Source organism: Watersipora subatra, chromosome 1 (assembly GCF_963576615.1).
Source record: "Watersipora subatra chromosome 1, tzWatSuba1.1, whole genome shotgun sequence".
In the NCBI taxonomy this organism is placed as follows: Eukaryota; Metazoa; Bryozoa; class Gymnolaemata; order Cheilostomatida; family Watersiporidae; genus Watersipora; species Watersipora subatra.
The window spans coordinates 17145758-17166392 of NC_088708.1; the positions used below are offsets into that span (position 1 = coordinate 17145758).

Genomic DNA, 20635 nt, shown 5'->3' on the forward strand with positions numbered 1-20635 from the left:
CTCATTCAGAACTTAGGCTCATTCAGATTTTACCAATAAATAGCGAGCCAAACCTTTTTATTTATGCTGTTTGCGTATTTATTCGCGCAATTTGACTAATATTTTTATTTGAGTTTGTATTTTTCAACATAATTTTAATGTACTATAAATTATATGATTAATTGCAAATGTTTTTTAATTTAAATTTAACAAAGATTTATATAACTGTTTGTTTTTATTTGTTTCTATAAATTATGCTGCAACAATACTTTTTATGCGCATTTGTATGTTTATTTCCATCGCAATTCGGCACTTCGCGACAGCCGCGTGCTAGTGTTTTCCAGCATTATGCGATTTCTGTGAACTGGTTGTTGGCATAATATTATTGTATTTTGCCGTTGATTGGCATAGGGATCGTGCTCTATCAATGTTAGGCTCACAAACAATAAACACATGGTGAATAACAATTTAACTAAAAAGCTCTGGCAACTACCATCGTAAGTATATTTTTATCAATTTCGTTAACGGACCTACAGCGGAGCTAACCTACATAGCCTGACAATTTATACGCCAAGCTTGGATTGACTGTAAACAAATTCAATTTGCTTGAATTATAGCAAATGCCAAACAGATTATATTCTACTTATATTCACTCTAAAGTTTGTTACTAGTCTTTCTCGCCAATATTCATTCCAGTCTTGTTGCAATCAGACAATGTTGTTCAAGCATTGGCACATTAACACTTAGGTCGTTTAAAACTGTTTTTGTTTAGAGTTGTATATTGAATGTCTGATCATATTATAGTAATTGTACAGTTTGTGCTAATTCTTTTTGCACAATATAGCTGCAGTTATATTAAGATTATTTAGATTAGAGTTCCACAACATCATTATTCATTATCATCATTATCAACATCATTATTATTATTCCCACAAGAACAGCTGATGAGCTAATATATGTAAAGTAGTGTATACACTGGTTTTTGTTGTACCAATTAGTGGCTTTGCAGTATGACGGAACACTAAAATAATTCATTCTGGAATAATTTTACAATGACTTTTTACTTTAAAGTAACTATCATAGAGCTAATGAATGAAAATAATGGGTTTTACACAAGTACTGCAATTGTTGAAGCCTGCTACATAATTTGTTTGAATTTATTTTCTCTGTTCTTTGTTTAGTAGATTGTAAGATGCTAGCATGTTATTTGCTTTTTTAGTTTGCTTGCTTATGAATGACTGATTATAGCCCAAAAGTTCTCCACTAGAATTATTTTTATGCTTTAGCAGACTCTACATTTCTTTTTAGCCACAATAGTCAGCTTTATTTTTCTTATTTATACGCATAGCTTCAATTCAACACAGTTTTAACGGTTATTCTGGCAAGGATAGATGTTGTAGATGATTGTCTAATTACACCCAACGTCGAAAATATGTTTTTACATTGTAAAACAAAAAACAGTTATCTAGAGTAAGCAGTTTTGACATTTCTACAATAAACTCTGATACTGTCATAGTACTAGCAAGTTGAATTCTGTTAGCATTTTTTGAAATTATACGCAGTGCAATTGTTACTATATTTCATTTTTTAGGATTGGGATCTAGATGCAAGTCTTTGACCTGTGATGAAGATAACTAACCAGGTAGGTTGATAGTCCATAACTCAAACTCTACGTATAGAAGCAGTTTCTATCAGCCTTTCACAGTTCAATATCCATTATAGCTGAAATCTGATGTATATTGATTTACACCGGATTGCTATTATATGTGTGCAACTCCTCTTTGGTAGATTAACACCTGTAATATTAGCTTGACACCTATTTGTAGGGTTGCTAGATCAGCTAGCAATCCTATCCGCTCGCAATCTTTGAACTCATTTAGAGTTTCACAATTCTGCAGGTTCATACAAACCTAAGTATTTAATTTTGTATAAGTAAGTTGATGTCTGTAGTTGTACATGTCTGTGGTTGCAGTTGATTAGGAGTAAAGCGAGACTGAGCTCTCTGCAGTCTATTCTCCATCTTAACTTGTCTCATCTGGACATATGTAAGTAATACAAACTGGTACACTAATTCAAGTCTTGATCTACACATAGGAATGTTAATATACTTCTTGAGCTTATCGATATACATAGACTTGAGTGTTGACAAACCCACGCAAACATAGCTGCAGTATTTATTATCTGATGTCCGCAACACTTTGTTGTAGGTTTTACTTACAACATTAGAAATGGCTTTCTGGGCATTGAAATACCTATCCTAACGTTTTGAATGACTCCAGTCATGTATTGTTAAGCTATTGTGTCTGACCATTCGCTTATTCTTTACACATGTTTTCACACAACGTCTGATTGGGTGGAGCCAGTCAAAAGCAAGCTCTTATTTAATTGAGCAAATGCCGATATATTGCCTTCTATGGGACTATTGTGCAACGAGTCACTGAACTGTTGAGACGCTGACCCAACAGCGAAACTGTAATATTAATGAAATGGCTGACTTAACAGTTCTCTCTTACTCCTTATTTTGACGAGTTCTCTTTTTCTAGTCATTAGTCTTCCTTCTCTTTCAAATACATCTTTTTTAATTATTGCAAAATAACCTAACCTATTGCAAAAAATTGAGAAATGATATTATTTCTTGGCATGTAAATTGCTTGTGTAGCCATGCTGGGTTATTTCAGTGTATAGTGCCATTGCTCAAAGTTATTTTATTTGACCAAAAAGCATTTGAAGTGTTTGCTATTTGACTGTTTATACTTACAGCTCCTACTAATATTTCGGAAACTATCATGGTCTTAGTAGGGCTCAAACAGACATGAGATATCACACTAATATACTAGGTGGTTATATATTTAAAATCACTTTCTTAAATATTTCAGTGATTTAAAAAACTTTTATTACATTTTAAATGCATTCTTGCGTGACTACTCTAGTCAAAGTCTTTGTTTATTGTTATGTTTAGTGCTTTATTGAACATATACATATGTGACACTGCGGAGCATGTTTTAAAGTTATGGGTGCTCTTGGACTAGACTTCTATCGCTGTCTTTTAGTTTATAGTTGTTTCGATTATCTTCTATCTTATACTTCAATTGCTCACCTACCAATTCACTTGCATCTACTAATAACTTTTCATATGCCCTATCAGCGACTCCGTCTTCTCATTTTTTCCTTCTAGTCATCCCGCTTTCACTACTACCGTAATGCTACATTTAATTGTCACTTTGTATCAACTTGAACAGCTGTGCTGGAAAAGCTGAACCCATGCACGAGGCTGCAGTCTTTGGATCTCAGCCACAACTCGATAGAGAGTGTGTCAACATGCATTGAGCACTGCCCACAGCTTTGGTCCTTCAATGTCAGCAATAATAGGGTAATAAATCGTTTTTGTCTTTCCCACCAAACTATGTTATTTTGCATTGAGATATAAAAATAATGTTTTTTACATGATAAATTACCATGAGGTTTTTAAATATTGTGTCATCAGGTGAAATGTCTGGAAGGATTTGGAAGGTTTGTGGCCTTAGGAACACTAGATCTATCTAACAACCAGTTAGCATGGGCTGATCTTAGCAAGCTTCAACATCTGATCTTACTTGACCTAAGGCTACATGGCAATCCTCAACTGGAGAAAGACCCTTATTGTGAGCCTCTTAGATTACTTGCTTGATCTCTCAGCTTTGACTTGTGGATTACTTCTGAGTCTTTGCAAATATAAGGTCATATATAAACATGCAGGGGAACCTGATGACTGGAGACATACCGAGTTGCGAGGAGCAATATAAGATTGTATATCAATCTTGTCACTACATGTGACCTTTTCTGGGAATTGAACCCCCAATCTGTTGTTTGCAGGTCAGGTGTTCAGACCACTAGTCCAGGTCTACTCTCTGTCGTGATAGAGAGCTATTTATTTTTAGCAACCAGTAAAAGGGATAATTCTGGGTGAAGAGGAAAATTTGGACCTGGTGTGTTCACTGAGTGTAGAGTAACAGTACCAACTCATATTACTTCTAAAAATGGCTATCACCCAATTTCAATAACAGTCTGTTTGCTGTATATACAAACACTTAAGGCGGTATGAATTTTTCCAGTTAATCACACGCTGATCAAATAAATTGAAACTGAGTAGCGAGGCTTATCACCTCTTCTACTAGCTTTATAATCATTTGTTTGCGTTTCTAATTTGGTGCGTAGAATTTCATATCGATTCATCTACGACAGCTCGTATATCACAGAGTACAATTAGGGAGAGTAATCAATGTGTGATGGTTATTAAACCTGTTGGTGCTGCCCTTTGTATATTTAGACTAGCAGGTGGTTAAGTAAAGGAAGATTGTTAGCATTATCTTCTGAATATTTTAGATCGAATTCATGTCATAGACTGTCTTCCTAACATCTGGATGTTGGATGGACGACTGGTGACTTGTAAGCATTGATAGCCAAGTATTTATACTCTTTTAAGAAATTTGGGTATTTTCAAGCTTTAGGGAAACCTCTTAGAAATACGATCAATCTTTTAAGATCCCAGCTAACCGTTGGCTTGATCGAATTGGAGTGGTGAAAGGATAGGTTCTATGGAAAAGAAGAGCTGAGAGACTATGTCATAGCTTTCATTATCATCAGCAGCACACAATTATCAATGTTTGCAAGTAGACAGCAATTGGTAGTAACCTCAAAGATGCTCTCATGTAATTGACATGTACTGTATATAGCATGCTGCCTGAGCCATATGCCCAAGTACAGTCTTTATTCCTTCACTTGTCTACCGCTTTGTAGGTATCTATTCACGTAATTCTATTGATTTGCAGCTGCTGAGAGAATACAAGTCAAAACATTCTTTGATGACTCCGCCGTTTCGGAACGACCTGTTGTGAGTACTTGAAAGCTTCCAGTATCTCTCTGTCTTACTTCATTCTACTGTAATCATGCATTATAATAACTTATAATGCAATATCTCATGCATTATGCATTATCTCAGTGAGTGATTTAATTAATTCTCCCCAGTCAGTCAGTATTAGCTAATCGTCCATCAATTGTTGCTTCATATTTTGCAGAGACACAAGCTTCCTGCATTTCGTAGTTTTGTTCCTTCGGCGCAAAAGAAGCGAGAGATTGATGGCATTTTTGGAGAGAAGGTGACTTTTTTATTATTTAGCTTTTGCACTACTTGTTTCGTGATTATGTATGTGTATTAGAATTAAGTGATAGCCTACAATTCTATGCATTCAGGTGGTTCATCTGATGAGACGCTTTCCCAAGCAGGATGCCCCAAATGTCGATTTGGACAAAAGACGACTTAACTATTTAGCTCAAAATGTAGCCCAAGATATCATTCTGCACTTTAATGCCTTGCAAAGGTGAATACAGGAACTGATAGCGTAACATACGAGCTTCATGGAATGTTACCTGCCTGTTCTCTCCCACGCACTTTATGCTGCTTTTAAGCACCCACCTCTATGATTTATATTATCTAGATTACACCTTATCCTGTTGTTTGCACTTTCTTTCTTGACTTTATGTTACACAGCAAGCACCACCCACTGCCAATCAGTGAAACGTTCCTTGTGGAGTTGTTGGCAGCAAGAAGTGTAGACACGCTGCGGTGTAACATGTTCATTATGTTGCTGCTTGTAAGTAAACCCTCGTGTGCTGACTTGTAAGTAGACCCTTGTGTGACTGTATTGTGCAGCCATTGCTGACCCTTTGCTGTCGTTCATTCAAATATGGTTACTAGACAGTGTTTTTGTTAAGTAGCCTCCTGGAGTGCATGTCTCCCATTCATGTACATAAGCTTGTTGTGCACTTAGCAAAGGACAACTACCAACAGTTTGAAATTTAGCCATTCTATATATCAATAAACTGGACTAAGATGGCTGACTTCTCTTTAAAAATTCGAATTTACCAGTTAAAGCGGACAGCAGTCACAGCGCTAAAGCTATCGAGTTTCTTTTCAATGACCGTTGCTGACTTTGTTGTTGGGATGAAACTAAGAACTCGGTTTGTTTGCGTTAGTTTGTTTGGTACTGTGCCATCACTACCTTTTTTTCAAATCTAAGGCTATGGTTTGTAAATATGAAACTACTCCGAAAAAACTTCAGATTGTCCCTATTGGTACAGTGATGATCGCTACTCTGAGACCATCTACTAATTCTTTCATATTCTTAGTCATTTATGGCATAAACTCACGTTCTTATCTCAGACCATACTTACTTTGCATATTTAAAAAGTAAGTTATAAAATATAATTATAGAACATAATGAAAAGAATGGTGTCAAATGTGCTGCCCTTGCTTTGTATTTGAGAAGTTTCAGTACATCAAGTACAAGACGCTATGAATTGTAGCAATATGTATCAGAAAGTTTTTTAACTCTAGCTGCCTCTTACAGACAGAGATAATTGTAATATTGCTTTTAACATGTGTTTCAGACATCTATGGAGTTTAAAGTACCAGACAGTTTATTTATGGAAACGATGCAACTGATGAAACTAGACAAATTTGGGTGAGTACTTTTATTAAATGATGAAATAGTCTGTAAAAGTTAACATAGCAGTGTCTTGTTTTTGCCTGCTTATCACACTGCTAGTAATTTTTATGTATTTGTTATCTGGACATAATATTACCTGTTGTATTCTCATAGCTCTGAGGTTTTGTTAGCAGAATTTCTACTTCTAATATTTGGCAGTTTTTTTTCTCTTACTCATCATCTATCCAATAAAACTTGGTTGAGTTGTTGCTGTAGTTTTACTCAACATTTTCCTCTCATCAAACACCAGCTAAGGAACTGTTGACTAATCTGTAGGAGTTGATGTCGTAGAATTACACCACAGAAACTTGAATAATGTCAACAGTATGACCTTTAAGAATGTGCTCGGAATACAGCAGATGTAATACTTCTTTTTAAGTGTAGTTGAGAGAAGAAAGCTCTATATGTATGGTATGACAACTCTGTACAGTCTAAAATTAAATCCCAGCTTGATGCTCACAGGGCAGGCCTTTAGATCCCTAGGTCATGATTGCTCTCTAGTTTTTCTCTCCTGGACTGATAAATTGATCACCAACTTAATTTGTTTCTAATACATCAGCAGAAGACGGAGTGAGCATCAAGTGTGTAGGACTACAGTAAACATATTTATTGAATTCTAGCCGTAAGCAATGCTTGGGATTTATTTTATTTTTAATGCAAATTGTTTTTCGCTAAAAATCCATGAGCATGTTCATTGAGGACAAATGTTGTTAAAGCACGCGAAGACCGATTTTTGAGTTTCGGCGTAGATAAATCGAGGGACATTCATATGGAAAACCAAAGTTGTTTTTTTCACATTAAATAAGTCGTAGTGAGTCCCCTCTTATAACATTTCCCTCACCTGAGAATTTAACGCCGCATTGCTCTTATGATTGTTATTTAACATTGGAATGCTGTCGAGTAGTGCAAGCGGCAGCATGTTGGTCTCCCAAGCTGAATGTCATGGGTTAGAGACTAGCGTAAAGCAACCTTTTATGAAGCCTATATCATCTTTTCAGTGCGACAGTTTTAAGCAAGATTGCAAGGTCAGAATTTCATAATATAGTAGATATAAAATAATAATAATGCAAGACAGTAGAACTTAGTATAGTATCCAAGTTGATTACACAACTCTTTCATAATATATGATAGGAGACCACAACTCTGTTCTATGAAATGTTTGAACAACAACTACCATACTTTTGCTATTTCATCACACCTATTCAGTTGTGTGTGGTTTTAATTGGACACGCTCCTCTCATTTGACTGATAAACTTTTAAATAAAATATAATATGGAATGGCCAAATGTGGTAGATTTTATAGCGGCTAGTAGTTGATACTTTCTGTTTTAGGAATGTGAATGCTATGGAAGTTTTTACCTTAGCCCCTTCTTCACGAGCTCTAGTCACTGCCATTCTGCTAAGTGCGGTCAAGGTTGAAAGGTTGGAGAAACAGGTGAAGTCGTAAATCTTTCTAAAATCCTTTTTCACTGTTTCAAGTAAAGCTAAATATTGGCACCTGTTTGTCTTTCATCACTCTTGTCATAGGTGTGTATTTCTTTTATTATCAACAGAAGTGGTAATTAAAGTTTTTTGAAATCTCAGAGTAAATGAAACGCATTGCTTCTGCTTTCTACTTGGTTTTGTAATCTGTATTTACAGTCAGGTGGGTTGTATGACAAGCTCTACCTCAGCATGAACTTTTTACTTGCTGAGTGCATCAAACAGCCACCAAAGAGAACGAGTTTAGCATCTAATGGGCTGTAAGTAAACTATATTCCCTTTCATTGGCTAGGCATGGATGCTAGGTATAGCACTTGGAAAGCACCTGTTAACATATTTTGACACGATGTAGGTACAAGCAATACAGATCACTGCTTGCAGCAGAGGTTGTTCTTCTCATGTGTTACGTTCCATCATTTGCTGATTATCTGCAGAAGGAACCCGGTGAGTCAACCGCCTTTAGTTCATGTTAGTATTTGCACTCATGAGAAGGCTGAAATTTGATAATACACCTCATCTTTTATTGAAATTGTACCATATTTTGTGCTTTTTGTTGTTTTATTATATTTATTTATTTGGTATCAGTGCTATATTTTCTATATACATGTATACATGGTGCAACATTTTTGTATATACATGGTGCAATATTTTTGTATATACATGTATATACTGTAAAGTCCAAAATTATTTGATGATCTTTTCTTTTTCAGGTGTGATGACTCTAGCTACAACAGCCACAAGTGATGTTGAAATAGTCAAGAATGTATCCACTCTCAAAGCTGATCTGGATAAGAAAAATGTTAGTCGTAACAGCGTTTTATAGTCTAAGAACTCAGTTTGTTAGTGTTAGTTTGTATGGTACTGTGCCATCACTACCTTTCAAATCTAAAGCTATAGTTTGTAAATATGAGACAACTCCCAAAAAACTTCAGATTGTCCCTATTGCAGTGGTAATCATCATAATGAGACCACCTAGTAGTATTTTGTGTTCTTTGTCGTTTATAACATAAACTCACATTCATTATTATTCATATCAGACCATACCTGCTATATCTATTTGAGAAGCAAGTTTTGTAGACACTCCATCTTCCACCAAAAGTATTCTCAAGAAATATACTAATCTATTTATTGGGTACCCATTCTATCTTAGCCTGTGATTACAAATATAGGACTGGCCAACTAATTACTAAGATGCTGCTAGTACTCCAAAGGCTACCTACTTACCTTCACATAGTTACAGGTATACATATGTTCAAAAACAGTCTTACATTGGGTCAATTTTGTCGGAGAATAAAAATTTAGTTTTTATTGGATTTTTTTCAAAATATGCTGACACCTCACACCTCCACGCTAAAGAGGCAGATAGTAATTGATATTTAATAATATTCATGTGTAGAACATCCTTAGCTTTCCACTGATGTGTATATTGCCATAATTCATCAAATAAATACTTTATAAACTATGTACACTATTAAGGACAAATAATACGTCTAACAATAATGTGTTTATTTTAAACAGTCTCATGATTACAATCGCCATTGCAGGCCTTAACAGTTTGAAGGTCTGTTGAAGGTCTCAAGAAGTTACAAAGACCTTAGACTAAACGTATGAATGTTCATCTCTTGATGTGATCATAATACCAATCTATTACTTTTACTAAATGTTTTGTAGTGATGTTGGTGTATTGTGGATGATGTCATTCATGTTGTCTAATGCTTGTTATACATGATTGTTGCAGGTTAGCAAACCAGAGCAAATTAAAGCTTTGGGTCAATTCATTCAATCAGCTGTCATGTTCAGCTTAGCAAAAACACCTGAAAAAGCTATTCAATCTCCATCAGAGGAACAAAAGATATTTGTGAGTTGTTACACCCTGCATACTAGAACAACAAGCCAGAGCTGAGACCATTGCTATGTCATTAATTATCTTTGTGCAATTGCCAAGTTTCAGCAGGCATTGAACATTTCACGCTTAAGTTCAGGATGAATATTTCATGTTCGTCTGCAGCCTTTAAGATGATTGTTATTTCAGTGAGTTCTGCCACTCATTGAGTCAACGTTTCAGAGGTTTCAGTGTATTTGTTACATTTTTGCAGTCAAAAAAACCCTTGCCCAAACGACCAATGTCTGGGCCTGTGTTTTCATCATCATACCACATGAAAGGGCAGACGAGTCCGAATACAAACCCACCCCGTATCACGAGCGCTAAACCTGAAAGAGCGAGGCAGCCAGGTAACACTTCAACGTTCATCATTCCCTTACAATCTTATAATAAGTGTTTTTGAAAAAGAAGCATACCAAATACAGGTTATCAAATATTGAGCTCACTCAAATCCTAGTACCTATTCCTCATTTGTGTCATATCCTACATGCATATGTTTATTGCGCAGCAGCTGTTGTTATACAGATTCAGATCTCATTGTTTTTACTGCTTAGAGATTAGTCGTCAGGAATTTAGAGAAATGGTTTGGGAACTGTCAAGGAATAATGGTAGGCGAGCGAATCTACTTCCAGCAACTCGTCTGCCTTTTAAAGACTTGTTATTAGCTGTGTGGTGTGGCTGTTAGAAGTGGCTGCAAGAGTGACGGCTAGGAATGACTTATGAGGGCAACTGCTAGGTGTATCCACAAATCAAAGCCTGTCAGGGAAACTACCAGCCATGGTGGCTAGAGGCGGCTATTAAGAGAAACCTCTAGGAATTACTGTTGTGTTTGTCTGCTAGTAGCCACTGCTAGTGTGTCCAAGTCTTCTGTCTGTGTGTAATGTTTAATATACTCAAATAATCTTCCGAGCAATTTTGGTATTGCGATTTTATTATCAAGTTTAAAAAAAATAGTCTCGTGACCTTCACCGATAGGAATTTGGAGTAATAACTTGGTTCATTTGTGAGATAATGCATGCTATTGTAGGTATTGGTTAAAAGTAGTACAGTTAATATACAAACTAATAGTTGTGGTGTTGTGTTTGCCAACTTTACTCATTTTCTTACTGTAACTGCTCTGATTGTTAATTTAAGCATCTTGACAGGACCATGCAGAGTTGTCATACCACACATAGGTAGTTTTCTTCTCTCAACTATTCATAAAAGCATAACATCTGCTGTATTCTGAACACTTTCTCAAAGAGCACGCTGTTGGCCCTTGCGTTATTTAAGTTTATGAATGGTAATTCTGCATTTCGAGTGAATCTCCTTTTAATTTGCTTCATCTGTAGCACGATGACATGGAACATAGCATCAAAATTTCACTTTAATATGCCTATGAAGATCTATGCCTGTAACAAAAACCGTGAATTTGTCTATCATGTCCAGTCTAAAGGCTTTACTATTTATAAATCTTTTAGCCGGCCTTAGACTTTATCACTAGTCCTACTATTGCAGATGTGGGTGAGACTGTGCTGACGTCTCCACAGTGTCTAGCTAGAGTAGTCTCTCTTCCTCAGCCAGATATTGCTCTTGTATTGCTAGAAATGATTCCAGGTATTTGAACTGTGTTATTTGCTCCCGTAACCATCCCAGTCATGCAACCTTTCTTGCTACGTATGTTTTTTCTTAAATACTATATTTCTGCTGCTAGTTATTGACTGGTTTTTACGTGTTGTGTCGTAATTATCGCATTTATGCGGGTGAGAGATTGAGCTGTTTTGCTTTGGTGTAGCTGATTCATGAACAACGATCTCTGTCAATAGTGATCTGTGTTCTTAAAAGCCGATCAGTCTTCTATGCCTCGGAAAGATGAGAGCTCAACAAGTTTATCAAGTTAAACTTGTTAACTGTTAACAAGTTTAAATTCTGCCTTAACAGCAGTTTCTATATCATGTCATTTCCGCATGCATACTTTTACTATTTTGCTGTCATAAAGTCAAAGGCTGTTTATCACATGTTGCTGTGCCTACAGTGAACGGCGCTATGCAGTCAAAGGCGCCATCGTTTGAGGAGCACTACGCGTATATAGACACTAGAGAACTTATCTGGGACAGCGCCAAGTCATACTGGAAACCTCGGGGTACGCTCGGCAACAGGTATAAGTTTTTTTCTGCTACTCATAGAATGTCAAAAGGTAATTGGCCTTATGTATATGCTCAAAAGCGAAGCTTCATTTACTTGGGCACTCGGAATAGAGTTTAATGAAAGATGTCTATGTAACGAATACCAGGTTACATAGCGATTCATGCTATGTACAAACGTGATTAGTTTCTAATACAAAGGACTGTATTGGGAATAGAGAACAGGTTGCAAGTAGTCAATGTGTCCTGACTGTTTTCAGAGAATCTGAACGGCCTTACAAATTAGCACTGCAGGCATGACTTAAGAATACATAATGTTAGCCTTCTGTCAGAGCTTTTATGCCTACCAGAAACACACTTGTGTGGAAAGGCCTTTTTAAAGTAGCTCTTTGATTTTCTTTGCTGCGTCTCATCGTACAGCTGAGTTGAGAAAGTCCTGTCAAGTGGCACTGGATTAGGCTAGTAGGTACTCGGCTCGTAGGTCTGTGGCTGGTTATCAACAGTATACCGCTGGCTGTTGTTTGTTACAAATGCTCTAAAATATTTAAGAGTGAGTCTGCGCTACGTTAAGAAGAATGAACTAGTTGATGATACTGTCTCTGATATGGGAAGTTCCGAAGTCACTGTCTGCCATCATTCCATCGGAGGAAAAGCAACTCCTATTACAGTTCCAATGGTAAGACTCGTGACAATCTTTGACTCGGCATACTAGCTGTACAAGGTCTTGTGATTATATGATTCCTAACTATGACTCTGATAACTCTCATAACATTTTGTAAAGCAAGTTTGCTTCTGTTTACGTTTTGTAGCCGTCGGAAGATGAGTGCGATGTTCAAGGTTTAGTTGTTGACACTGATATAGCACGGGATCGTCTTACTGTTAGCCCACGCGCACCAAGCTCAGTGCCAACATTCTCACCCATCCACTCACCTCCACCAAGCAGACAACAAGCTCTGCCGCCTGGAGAAGTACAGCTACAAAAACTCTCAATTGCAGACGAAAAAGGCAACTCCAATAATAATAATAATCCAGCGGTAGGTACTTCCTGCTTAGTTTTTAATTGAATTTATGATCTCATCAAGTACGACAATTAATAAAAATGAAGTATTAAAAATCAGAATTGACCATGGCATAAATTTTGATGTAGAAAAAAAGCCTGGAAACTTTGCTTAAATCTTTTCTCAACTCGTTTGACTGAGGCTCCCAGTTCATTTTGGAATTTATATCGATGCTTAAGAAACGAAATAGAGATAGTCATCCATAGCACACCACGGCCGTGCTTAGCACAAAGTGCTATGACAAGCAACTGCAAGTTTCCCTGCAAGGTCATGTAGCATATGACTACGGTATCTTATGCGAGGTCACATGGCTTATCACTGCGGTGTTATATTCAAGATTATTGTGATACATTACCGCAGCGTTGTACACAAGATCATACAGCATGTAACTGTAGTGTTTCACTCAAATTCGTATGGCATGGAAATACAGTGTTCTGTGCAGTCATGTGGCATATGATGGCAGCATGTCTCTTTCTTGCAGTCGGTCGCTTTGACTTTATCGCTGACTCCCATGCAGTTATGTTTTCTGCCTTCTCTTGCTATTTGTTTGTGTCTAGTTTCCTCTGAGTCTAGCCTGCTTCCTCTTTCCTTCATCGAGCTGTGAATATAATAGTTGTCTTTGTAATCACTCATAACTCATCTTGTGCGCATGAATGTATAGACTATAAAATTACCCTGGTTCTTAATAGGCAACTCCAATCGGCGAAAAAGAAGTGAATCCAGAGGTTTCATCACCAACACCGAGGACTCCTAAACAACTGTCAGTCGTACAGATTGGAGTTACAATACCTCCCAAACTCAGCCACGCTCCCAGCGCTAATGACGTGCTTGCTTCAGCTCAATCTCCACCACCACAATCTCCAGGTACACAGGCTTAGTAAGGGAGTAATATGTAGACATATTTGTTAATTGATACATTGAGACATGTCCACTGACTGTCCTGCGGGCATGTCCAGACATGTCTGCTGTTGACTGGCTTATGAGCCAGAGTTAGAGCTTTTCTAGTGAATCCTTATTTGCCTGCTATACTGTTGTTTGTCTGTCAGTTCTTTGAAGTCTCTGCTATTGTTTCACTGCTAGGGATAAGGCGAACCCCATGCACGCTCACCTATATTCTCTTCCCATTTGGTATGAATACTTTTTCCCATCATTTGCATTCCATGTTATGTCGTCCTATCAGAATTTATTCTAGATCTGTTTTTTAGGTTTATTAATAAAAGTGATAATTTCCTATAGAAATGTTTTGCTTTTTGCTTACTAATGAGGTGTTATCTCATACCTCGCTCACTTGTAAACTGATCATTGCATAAAATAGCGTGGCTTGTTAGCAAAAACGAATTTATTTCAAAGTAAGTATCAGCTTTTATGGTTCACAAAAAGTTACAAAAGAGAAACTGGTGAGTTTATCCTTTAAAGATTTCAAAGATTTATAATATTTATAACACCTTAACTCTGGTCTCTGCCCATCTCAAACAACTAGTGGTTATTGCTGTCACTTCATACCACTCTCCAGCTTCTCTGCGCTCTACTCATCTCAAACAGCTGGTTGTTACTACTGTTACTTCTTATCACTCTCTCCAGTATTCATCCTCCATTCTCACAGTAGCACAGTTGCCTTCTCTGAGGCTATGTACTTGAACTTTGGTAGCGACTGAATGCTTTCTAGAATATAACTGTAAATCACCAACTGGTCATGATGTGACCTCTGATGAGAATGTGGCCAGCAATGCAACACCTTTAAACACATCAGCTGAGTTTACGCTAGATGATGGAGATAGTGATGAGGATGAGTTGTCCGCTCTTGCTAGGGAAGACCTGATAAGAGACACACTTAGCACTACTGGTAATTCTATGGAGCCACAGCTTCTCTTTACTCTTTCACTAGTTATTATGTTCACTTCAACTGTTCCTTTAAACAACCGCATTTCTGTTGAAGTTATTTCTTTCCTGACCATATGGATATTCATTCCAAGAGCTGCTAGACATTTATTTCTTATTTTTATCATTTTTTCCTTTCTTTAGCTGCCATTTTGTGTTATTCTTTTTCTAGACATTGATTTTGTTTTCATCTAGAAGTAATGGTGTGATATAATCCACAGGATTTTAGGATTAAAACAGTCACTTGCTGTAGTTTTCTTTGACCCAGGTATATCACAAATGCTTTGTCTGAAGTTGTTTTCTCACATATTTTTTAGGTGTGAGAGTATCGCAGCAGCGCATCGTACCTAGAGCGGTTTTGTCTTTTGCAATTTTACTTCTAAGGCTATAAATACAGGTTTATTAGCGTGATGTCAAATGCATAAACATTTTATATTAAAATTAGCTAAAAATATTCATGCATGTATTACACAGATGTATAAATCTAAAAAATTTGAGTTAAATTTCTACACAATTATGTTTGATGTGTCTTTGCATATGTCTAATTAATTGCTTGAAAACAGATTTTTGTTTTTCATTTGAAAACTTCATTGCCAAGTTTACTAAAAAATTATTCTGGTTTACTTTCAATGCTGAGTAGACAGCTGTTATGCAGTACATGTATTTACAATTAGTTATTTGTTATTAGAATTATTCTTATATAATAGACTTAGAGATGGGAATTGCTGAAAGGCATGTGGCCCCTAGTAACTCTCCAGATCTGAGGGCGTGCCATAGTCGAGTGAGCAACCAGACCTCCTCGAGACAACCCAGCGCTAACATTAACTCAGTTTACAAAATGCTTCGAGCCGAGGAAACTTTCAGGTTAGTCTCATGGTTTTGAATAGCAATGAACTCTACCAATATCATTGCTATTACACTTGAATGCAATGAGCTCTACCAATATCAGTCTCATCATTACACTTGAATGCAATGAGCCCTATCAGTATTATTGTCACCGTTACACTTCAATGCAACGTGCTTTGAATTCTAAATACGTACTTTCAAGTTTCAATGCATGCTGCAACTGAATACAGCAATATTGAGATCAAATTATAAAACTTGTACATTAGTTCTGCAGGTTTCCATGATAAGTTAAAATGACAGTGTAACATTATTCTATTAAAAGGTCTTTTCTGAAATTTAACCTTACTCCATTTAGAGATAGCTATATTTCTTATCATTCTCCTTGTCTGTTTAGGGCCTCCGCTAGGCATCATCAAGTTGGTTATGGGGATAACATTCAACCAAAGCTTAGACATCGAAATTTAGAGTGGGACCTGAAGATATTCGACCCAGGTATTTCTATTAGGACCTGATACATTTGTGGATGCGTTGTCTTAATTACCGAAAATTTATGTTTGAACGTAAAGTATATACTGTAAAACCTCCAATTGAACACTAGGGGGCTCTATTTTTCAAACCTTACCTTATAGTGGCAGTTAAATAAAGGTGGCGTTCAAATAGAGGCTGGCGTTGTATTTTCAAATAGCTTGTCAGAATTTTGGAAAGAAAAATTTAACCCTTTTACAGGAGACGCGAATGTCACGTAAATCTTTCACTCTCCTACGGGCGGAGCAACATTAACCTTTGTTGAACGCAAGAGATCTGCTAATTTACCTCCAACTTGTCGTAGATCTCCAAATAAATATGCATTGGGAAATCGAGAAATATCTCTACTAGTTGATATCTATTGCTTGCAACTAACCTGCGATGGTATTATAGTCTGTGCCCTGCTTTGCAATTTGTTGGAGCTTTTAATTTTTTATTTCATTCTAAATTTAAAGGTATATTTTCATTTTATAACTATATTTAACAATATTGCATAAAAGCTCATTGCAATCATTGATGTTTGCTGGTTTGCAGTCAAAGCTGGCTCTTTGTGTGCAATAGAATAGGAGTTATGAGCGTCGATCCATTGTAAGTCAGGTTACGATAACCGCAATGATGCTATCAAATAATATGCTATAAATCTACAAATTTATATATAGCAATCTATCAAATGCTACAAATATATATTGGAGAACAAGTGGCATAAATAAACCATAGGCCTACTTATAATACAATTTTTTTAGCAGAGCAAAACTTTTGCGCATTACATTTCGCACAAATAATGATAAACTTTTAGCCACCATGCACAGCTTTTAGTCTAAAACTAGTCGTTCGTATACCATCGCAAATGTAAACTGTTTTTCACATACGTCGAAGTATCAAGACTGCGTGAAACAAGGAACTACCGTTAGCCTGATACAGTTATTAATTATTTCTATGGTGCTGCTTTCAAGGTTTTAACAAAAAACTGAAAATCATTGGAGTTGGAAAACGAACTTTGATATGAACAGAACCAACGATAGAATTAACTGTTATTGAAGTAACCGGAGTCAATATTAGTATGATTTGTGGACACTTTTCTACTGATCACTTTCTATTATCTATATATATATTTCTCAAAGTCCATCCGTGTGTCGTCGGAAATCCGGCTATAGCTATTATTAGAACAGTTGAGCTGTACAACAATGCAGACTCAAAGTCATGGCTTACAGTCATTGGAAGCCTAACCTTATTAACTAGCTTAGTGGAGTTTTCCATTGGCAATATGCCAGACTACTAGCTTGAAAGGTACAGTTGTTTGACAAAGTTTTAAAACCTTTACAGTCGTTTTTATTTTTCTCTCAATTTATTTCAACAACACGACACACTTCTCTCATGATATGTACTTTGAAAGTTAGAATGGAAAATGTTGTTATATGTTGAATACAAATCAATTTTCTGTCCAAAGACTCTTCTATTACACGGGCAACGCCTGGTGGCACAGCTAGTTGGTTCATAAAGATCGAAGAATGTCAGTGGCAGTCAAATAGAGGCGGCGTTCAAATTAAGGTGGCGTTCAATTGAGGTTTTTTGGTAGGTGGTTAGACTACTTTATCACAAATTTTATTTCTCATTAATGCGTTGATGTGCACCACACACCACAGCTATACTTCCTTTACCATAGCAAATTAACAAACACAGCTCTTTTCTGCAAGTATGTATGCATGTATAACTTCTATTCGTTTAATAATCAACAAAATGTTTTTTATTATATAACAAAAAAATTAAAAAACTACAAGTACATTGTAAAGATTAGCTTTTTGTGATATAGTTGTCTAAGAGATCTAGCCTGATGCTGTATGCTATAATCACACTTTGGGTTGGCTGTTCATCCAGTCAGTTAGCATTAGCCAAATAGCTAAACAGAATTAATAATTGAATTTTGGGCTAATTAATTAATATGGGCTGATTTTTGAAGCTTGTTCAATCATTCAGTAAAAGTATTTCATGATTTGTGTTATAGAATGGTTGATGACACACTTCTCTGATTATTTGAGTTTGTTCAGCAAAAAAGATGACGGAAAACTCACTTTTTAGAATATTGTTAAAAATACAGAAATCAGTTCAGGAATTAACCATAAAAGGTGACAAGAAAATCCCTCGTTTACATGTATGCTGACTAACCACAATGTAACACAGCTAGTCATTGCATATTTCACCGCAATGGTTCGGAAAAACCTTGCCAAGTATCTGCATGGGAAGAGTTGAAGAATGATGATTTGTAGTAATTAGTGAACTATGGTATTGACTTGCATGGATGTAGTGCAGCAGCTGTGTGCTGAAGGGCTTCAGAATAGTTCATGTGCGTCATCACTGTCTGTCAGAAACAGCTTTGTTCATCTTCTATATTGATGTGTTAACAACATTGAGATGTTAACAAGATAGATGTTAACAATACTGATATGTTAACAGTACCAAAATGTTAACAAGACAGTGATACTAAAAATACTAGGATTTTATCAAATCTGACATTTTAACAATACTGAGATGCTAATGATACTGAGATGTTAACAGTAGTGAGAGGTTAACAATGCTGAGGTGTTAAAAATACTGGAATGTTAACAATACTGAGGTGCTAAAAATACTGAAATGGTAACAATACTGAGGTGTTGAAAATACTGAGATGTTAATAGTTTTGAGGTGTTGACAATACTGGTACATTACCAATACCGAGATGTTAACAATATTGAAGTGTTAACAGTACTGAGGTACTAACAATACTGAGATGTTAATGATACTTAGTTATTAACATTTGTTGTAATCTCTGCAGACTGCACTCCTAATGTGTCTGTCAAATGGGCTAATTTGTGGATGGGAGGTGGCCGAGATCTCCATTCTGAGGAGATGAAGAAGCGGCCTAATAGCGCGCATGTGCCAGGTTGGAAGGAGGGGCTCAAGGGTGCCCCACGTACTCTCAGTGCCCATACCACAAGGTATCATAATTATTTTTTTCCAGTAACTATGTTAGTCTCCATATTTGCCTTAATTTAGACTTTTCTGAGGAAATAGGTTACACCCTAGTATTGAGTTTGTGCTTACTCACACTTTTGTCACTTGTGTTGCAGATATTTGTCTACTGGTAAGAGTGGCAGCACCAGAACTCAGAAAATTCATAATTTGCATGGTATGTTAACTTTAAACAGTGTATAGTATGCAACAAGTGGGGTGAACAGACCACGTGTCCTAGGTTGGCTGCTGACGTATTTAACTTCACATCTTCACTTTTTTCAAATCATGCATTTCATCGTAATGGATTATCTACAGCTTTGAAGATGACAGCCATTTTTTGTTTCAAAACACTAACTGTTTCTTCTTATATACAGCTACAGGGCAATCAAAGTATGATCAGCAGCTGGCATTTCAGCAGTACAAGTTTCTACCTCAGCAAACGTCATACCAAAGGTTAGGGCGAAGGCTTCCACGGTTTAGCTCGAATGATTCCGTCTGCTGTGCATCTACTTTCTACTAACTGCCAACAGTTGGATGAGTGTGTCATATTGGTTAACCACTTCAGACGCAACCCAAATTGGGCTAACAATGTTTGCAATGATCATCTTGCAATCTATCTAACAACACTTCCTGTCTGTAACAATTTAAGAGAGTGCAAATTTACGGTTGTTTTACTTCCAGTGTGTATCCATAAAATGGATTTCTTAACAAATTGTGCAAGTAGCCGATGTTATTGGAATTATGTGACCTTAGCACAGTGTACACTGTCATGGCAGCCTTTACCGAATTAAGTATCTGATTTTGTCTCTATTTCACCAAGCGACTCATTTACCTGTATATTTTAATACAAATATATATGCATGTTAGTTTTATACAACAGCTCAAATGAAGTAGCAAAGATGAAATATTTTGTGATAATTTAGTTTTTCATGCCTTACAAAAAAAATTGGTGTAATGTCAAAGACCTATGCGATCCCCATTTAAAGACTGGTGAAGATACCAAAGCGGCAAGAGAGGATTACTTCTGCTGAATGCACCAACTTTTTCTAACAATGTGTGCCAAAGGTTTGTGGTCACATTAACACTAACAATTGACCTTACTAATCCATTCTCATAGGTGTCAGCCATATAAAAAAACTCTTTGTCTGTACTAATTCACAGTAGCCTCTGCTCCTTATACCTTTCGTGTGTTGTAGGACCTTCTTATCAACGAGATCAAATATGAGAGACAAGAAACAGCTACTCGAAGTACAGCGAGAAATGGCCTGGACTGAGTACGTGAAGAATGCAATGGTGCACAGAGCGCTCCAGTGAGAGTATGACTCCATCATAGCCCACTGGGCATCTTCT

At 36.6% G+C, this 20635-nt stretch overlaps 2 protein-coding genes across 2 annotated transcripts; both read left to right on the forward strand.

The window, feature by feature from the left end:
- The first annotated feature begins 343 nt into the window (after positions 1-343).
- On the forward strand, positions 344-5639 carry LOC137405577 (uncharacterized). Its single transcript, XM_068091914.1, has 10 exons — positions 344-476; positions 1571-1621; positions 1952-2024; positions 3219-3349; positions 3464-3620; positions 4342-4404; positions 4788-4849; positions 5034-5114; positions 5209-5336; positions 5507-5639. Exons 2-10 carry the CDS (start codon positions 1604-1606, stop codon positions 5637-5639), a joined length of 846 nt encoding a protein of 281 aa, XP_067948015.1. The 5' UTR covers positions 344-476; positions 1571-1603.
- An 820-nt stretch (positions 5640-6459) lies between these two features.
- Positions 6460-20599, forward strand: LOC137405657 (uncharacterized). The gene is made up of 20 exons (XM_068092030.1): positions 6460-6479; positions 7836-7938; positions 8145-8245; positions 8338-8429; positions 8696-8784; positions 9724-9843; positions 10082-10217; positions 11365-11463; positions 11882-12005; positions 12540-12666; positions 12800-13024; positions 13738-13912; positions 14129-14176; positions 14697-14891; positions 15634-15790; positions 16167-16264; positions 19107-19269; positions 19402-19460; positions 19660-19738; positions 20482-20599. Exons 1-20 carry the CDS (start codon positions 6460-6462, stop codon positions 20597-20599), a joined length of 2328 nt encoding a protein of 775 aa, XP_067948131.1.
- The last annotated feature ends 36 nt before the right edge of the window (positions 20600-20635 follow it).

What these genes read in the sequence shown, in the direction of transcription:
- LOC137405657 (XM_068092030.1), top strand. Translation starts at nt 6,460, where the DNA reads ATGAAACTAGACAAATTTGG. An exon ending in AGTTTAGCATCTAATGGGCT is followed by an intron (nt 8,246 to 8,337) that starts GTAAGTAAACTA and finishes GACACGATGTAG; the next exon opens with GTACAAGCAATACAGATCAC. An exon ending in CCTGAAGATATTCGACCCAG is followed by an intron (nt 16,265 to 19,106) that starts GTATTTCTATTA and finishes TAATCTCTGCAG; the next exon opens with ACTGCACTCCTAATGTGTCT.
- LOC137405577 (XM_068091914.1), top strand. An exon ending in GGATGGACGACTGGTGACTT is followed by an intron (nt 4,405 to 4,787) that starts GTAAGCATTGAT and finishes ATTGATTTGCAG; the next exon opens with CTGCTGAGAGAATACAAGTC. An exon ending in ATGGCATTTTTGGAGAGAAG is followed by an intron (nt 5,115 to 5,208) that starts GTGACTTTTTTA and finishes CTATGCATTCAG; the next exon opens with GTGGTTCATCTGATGAGACG.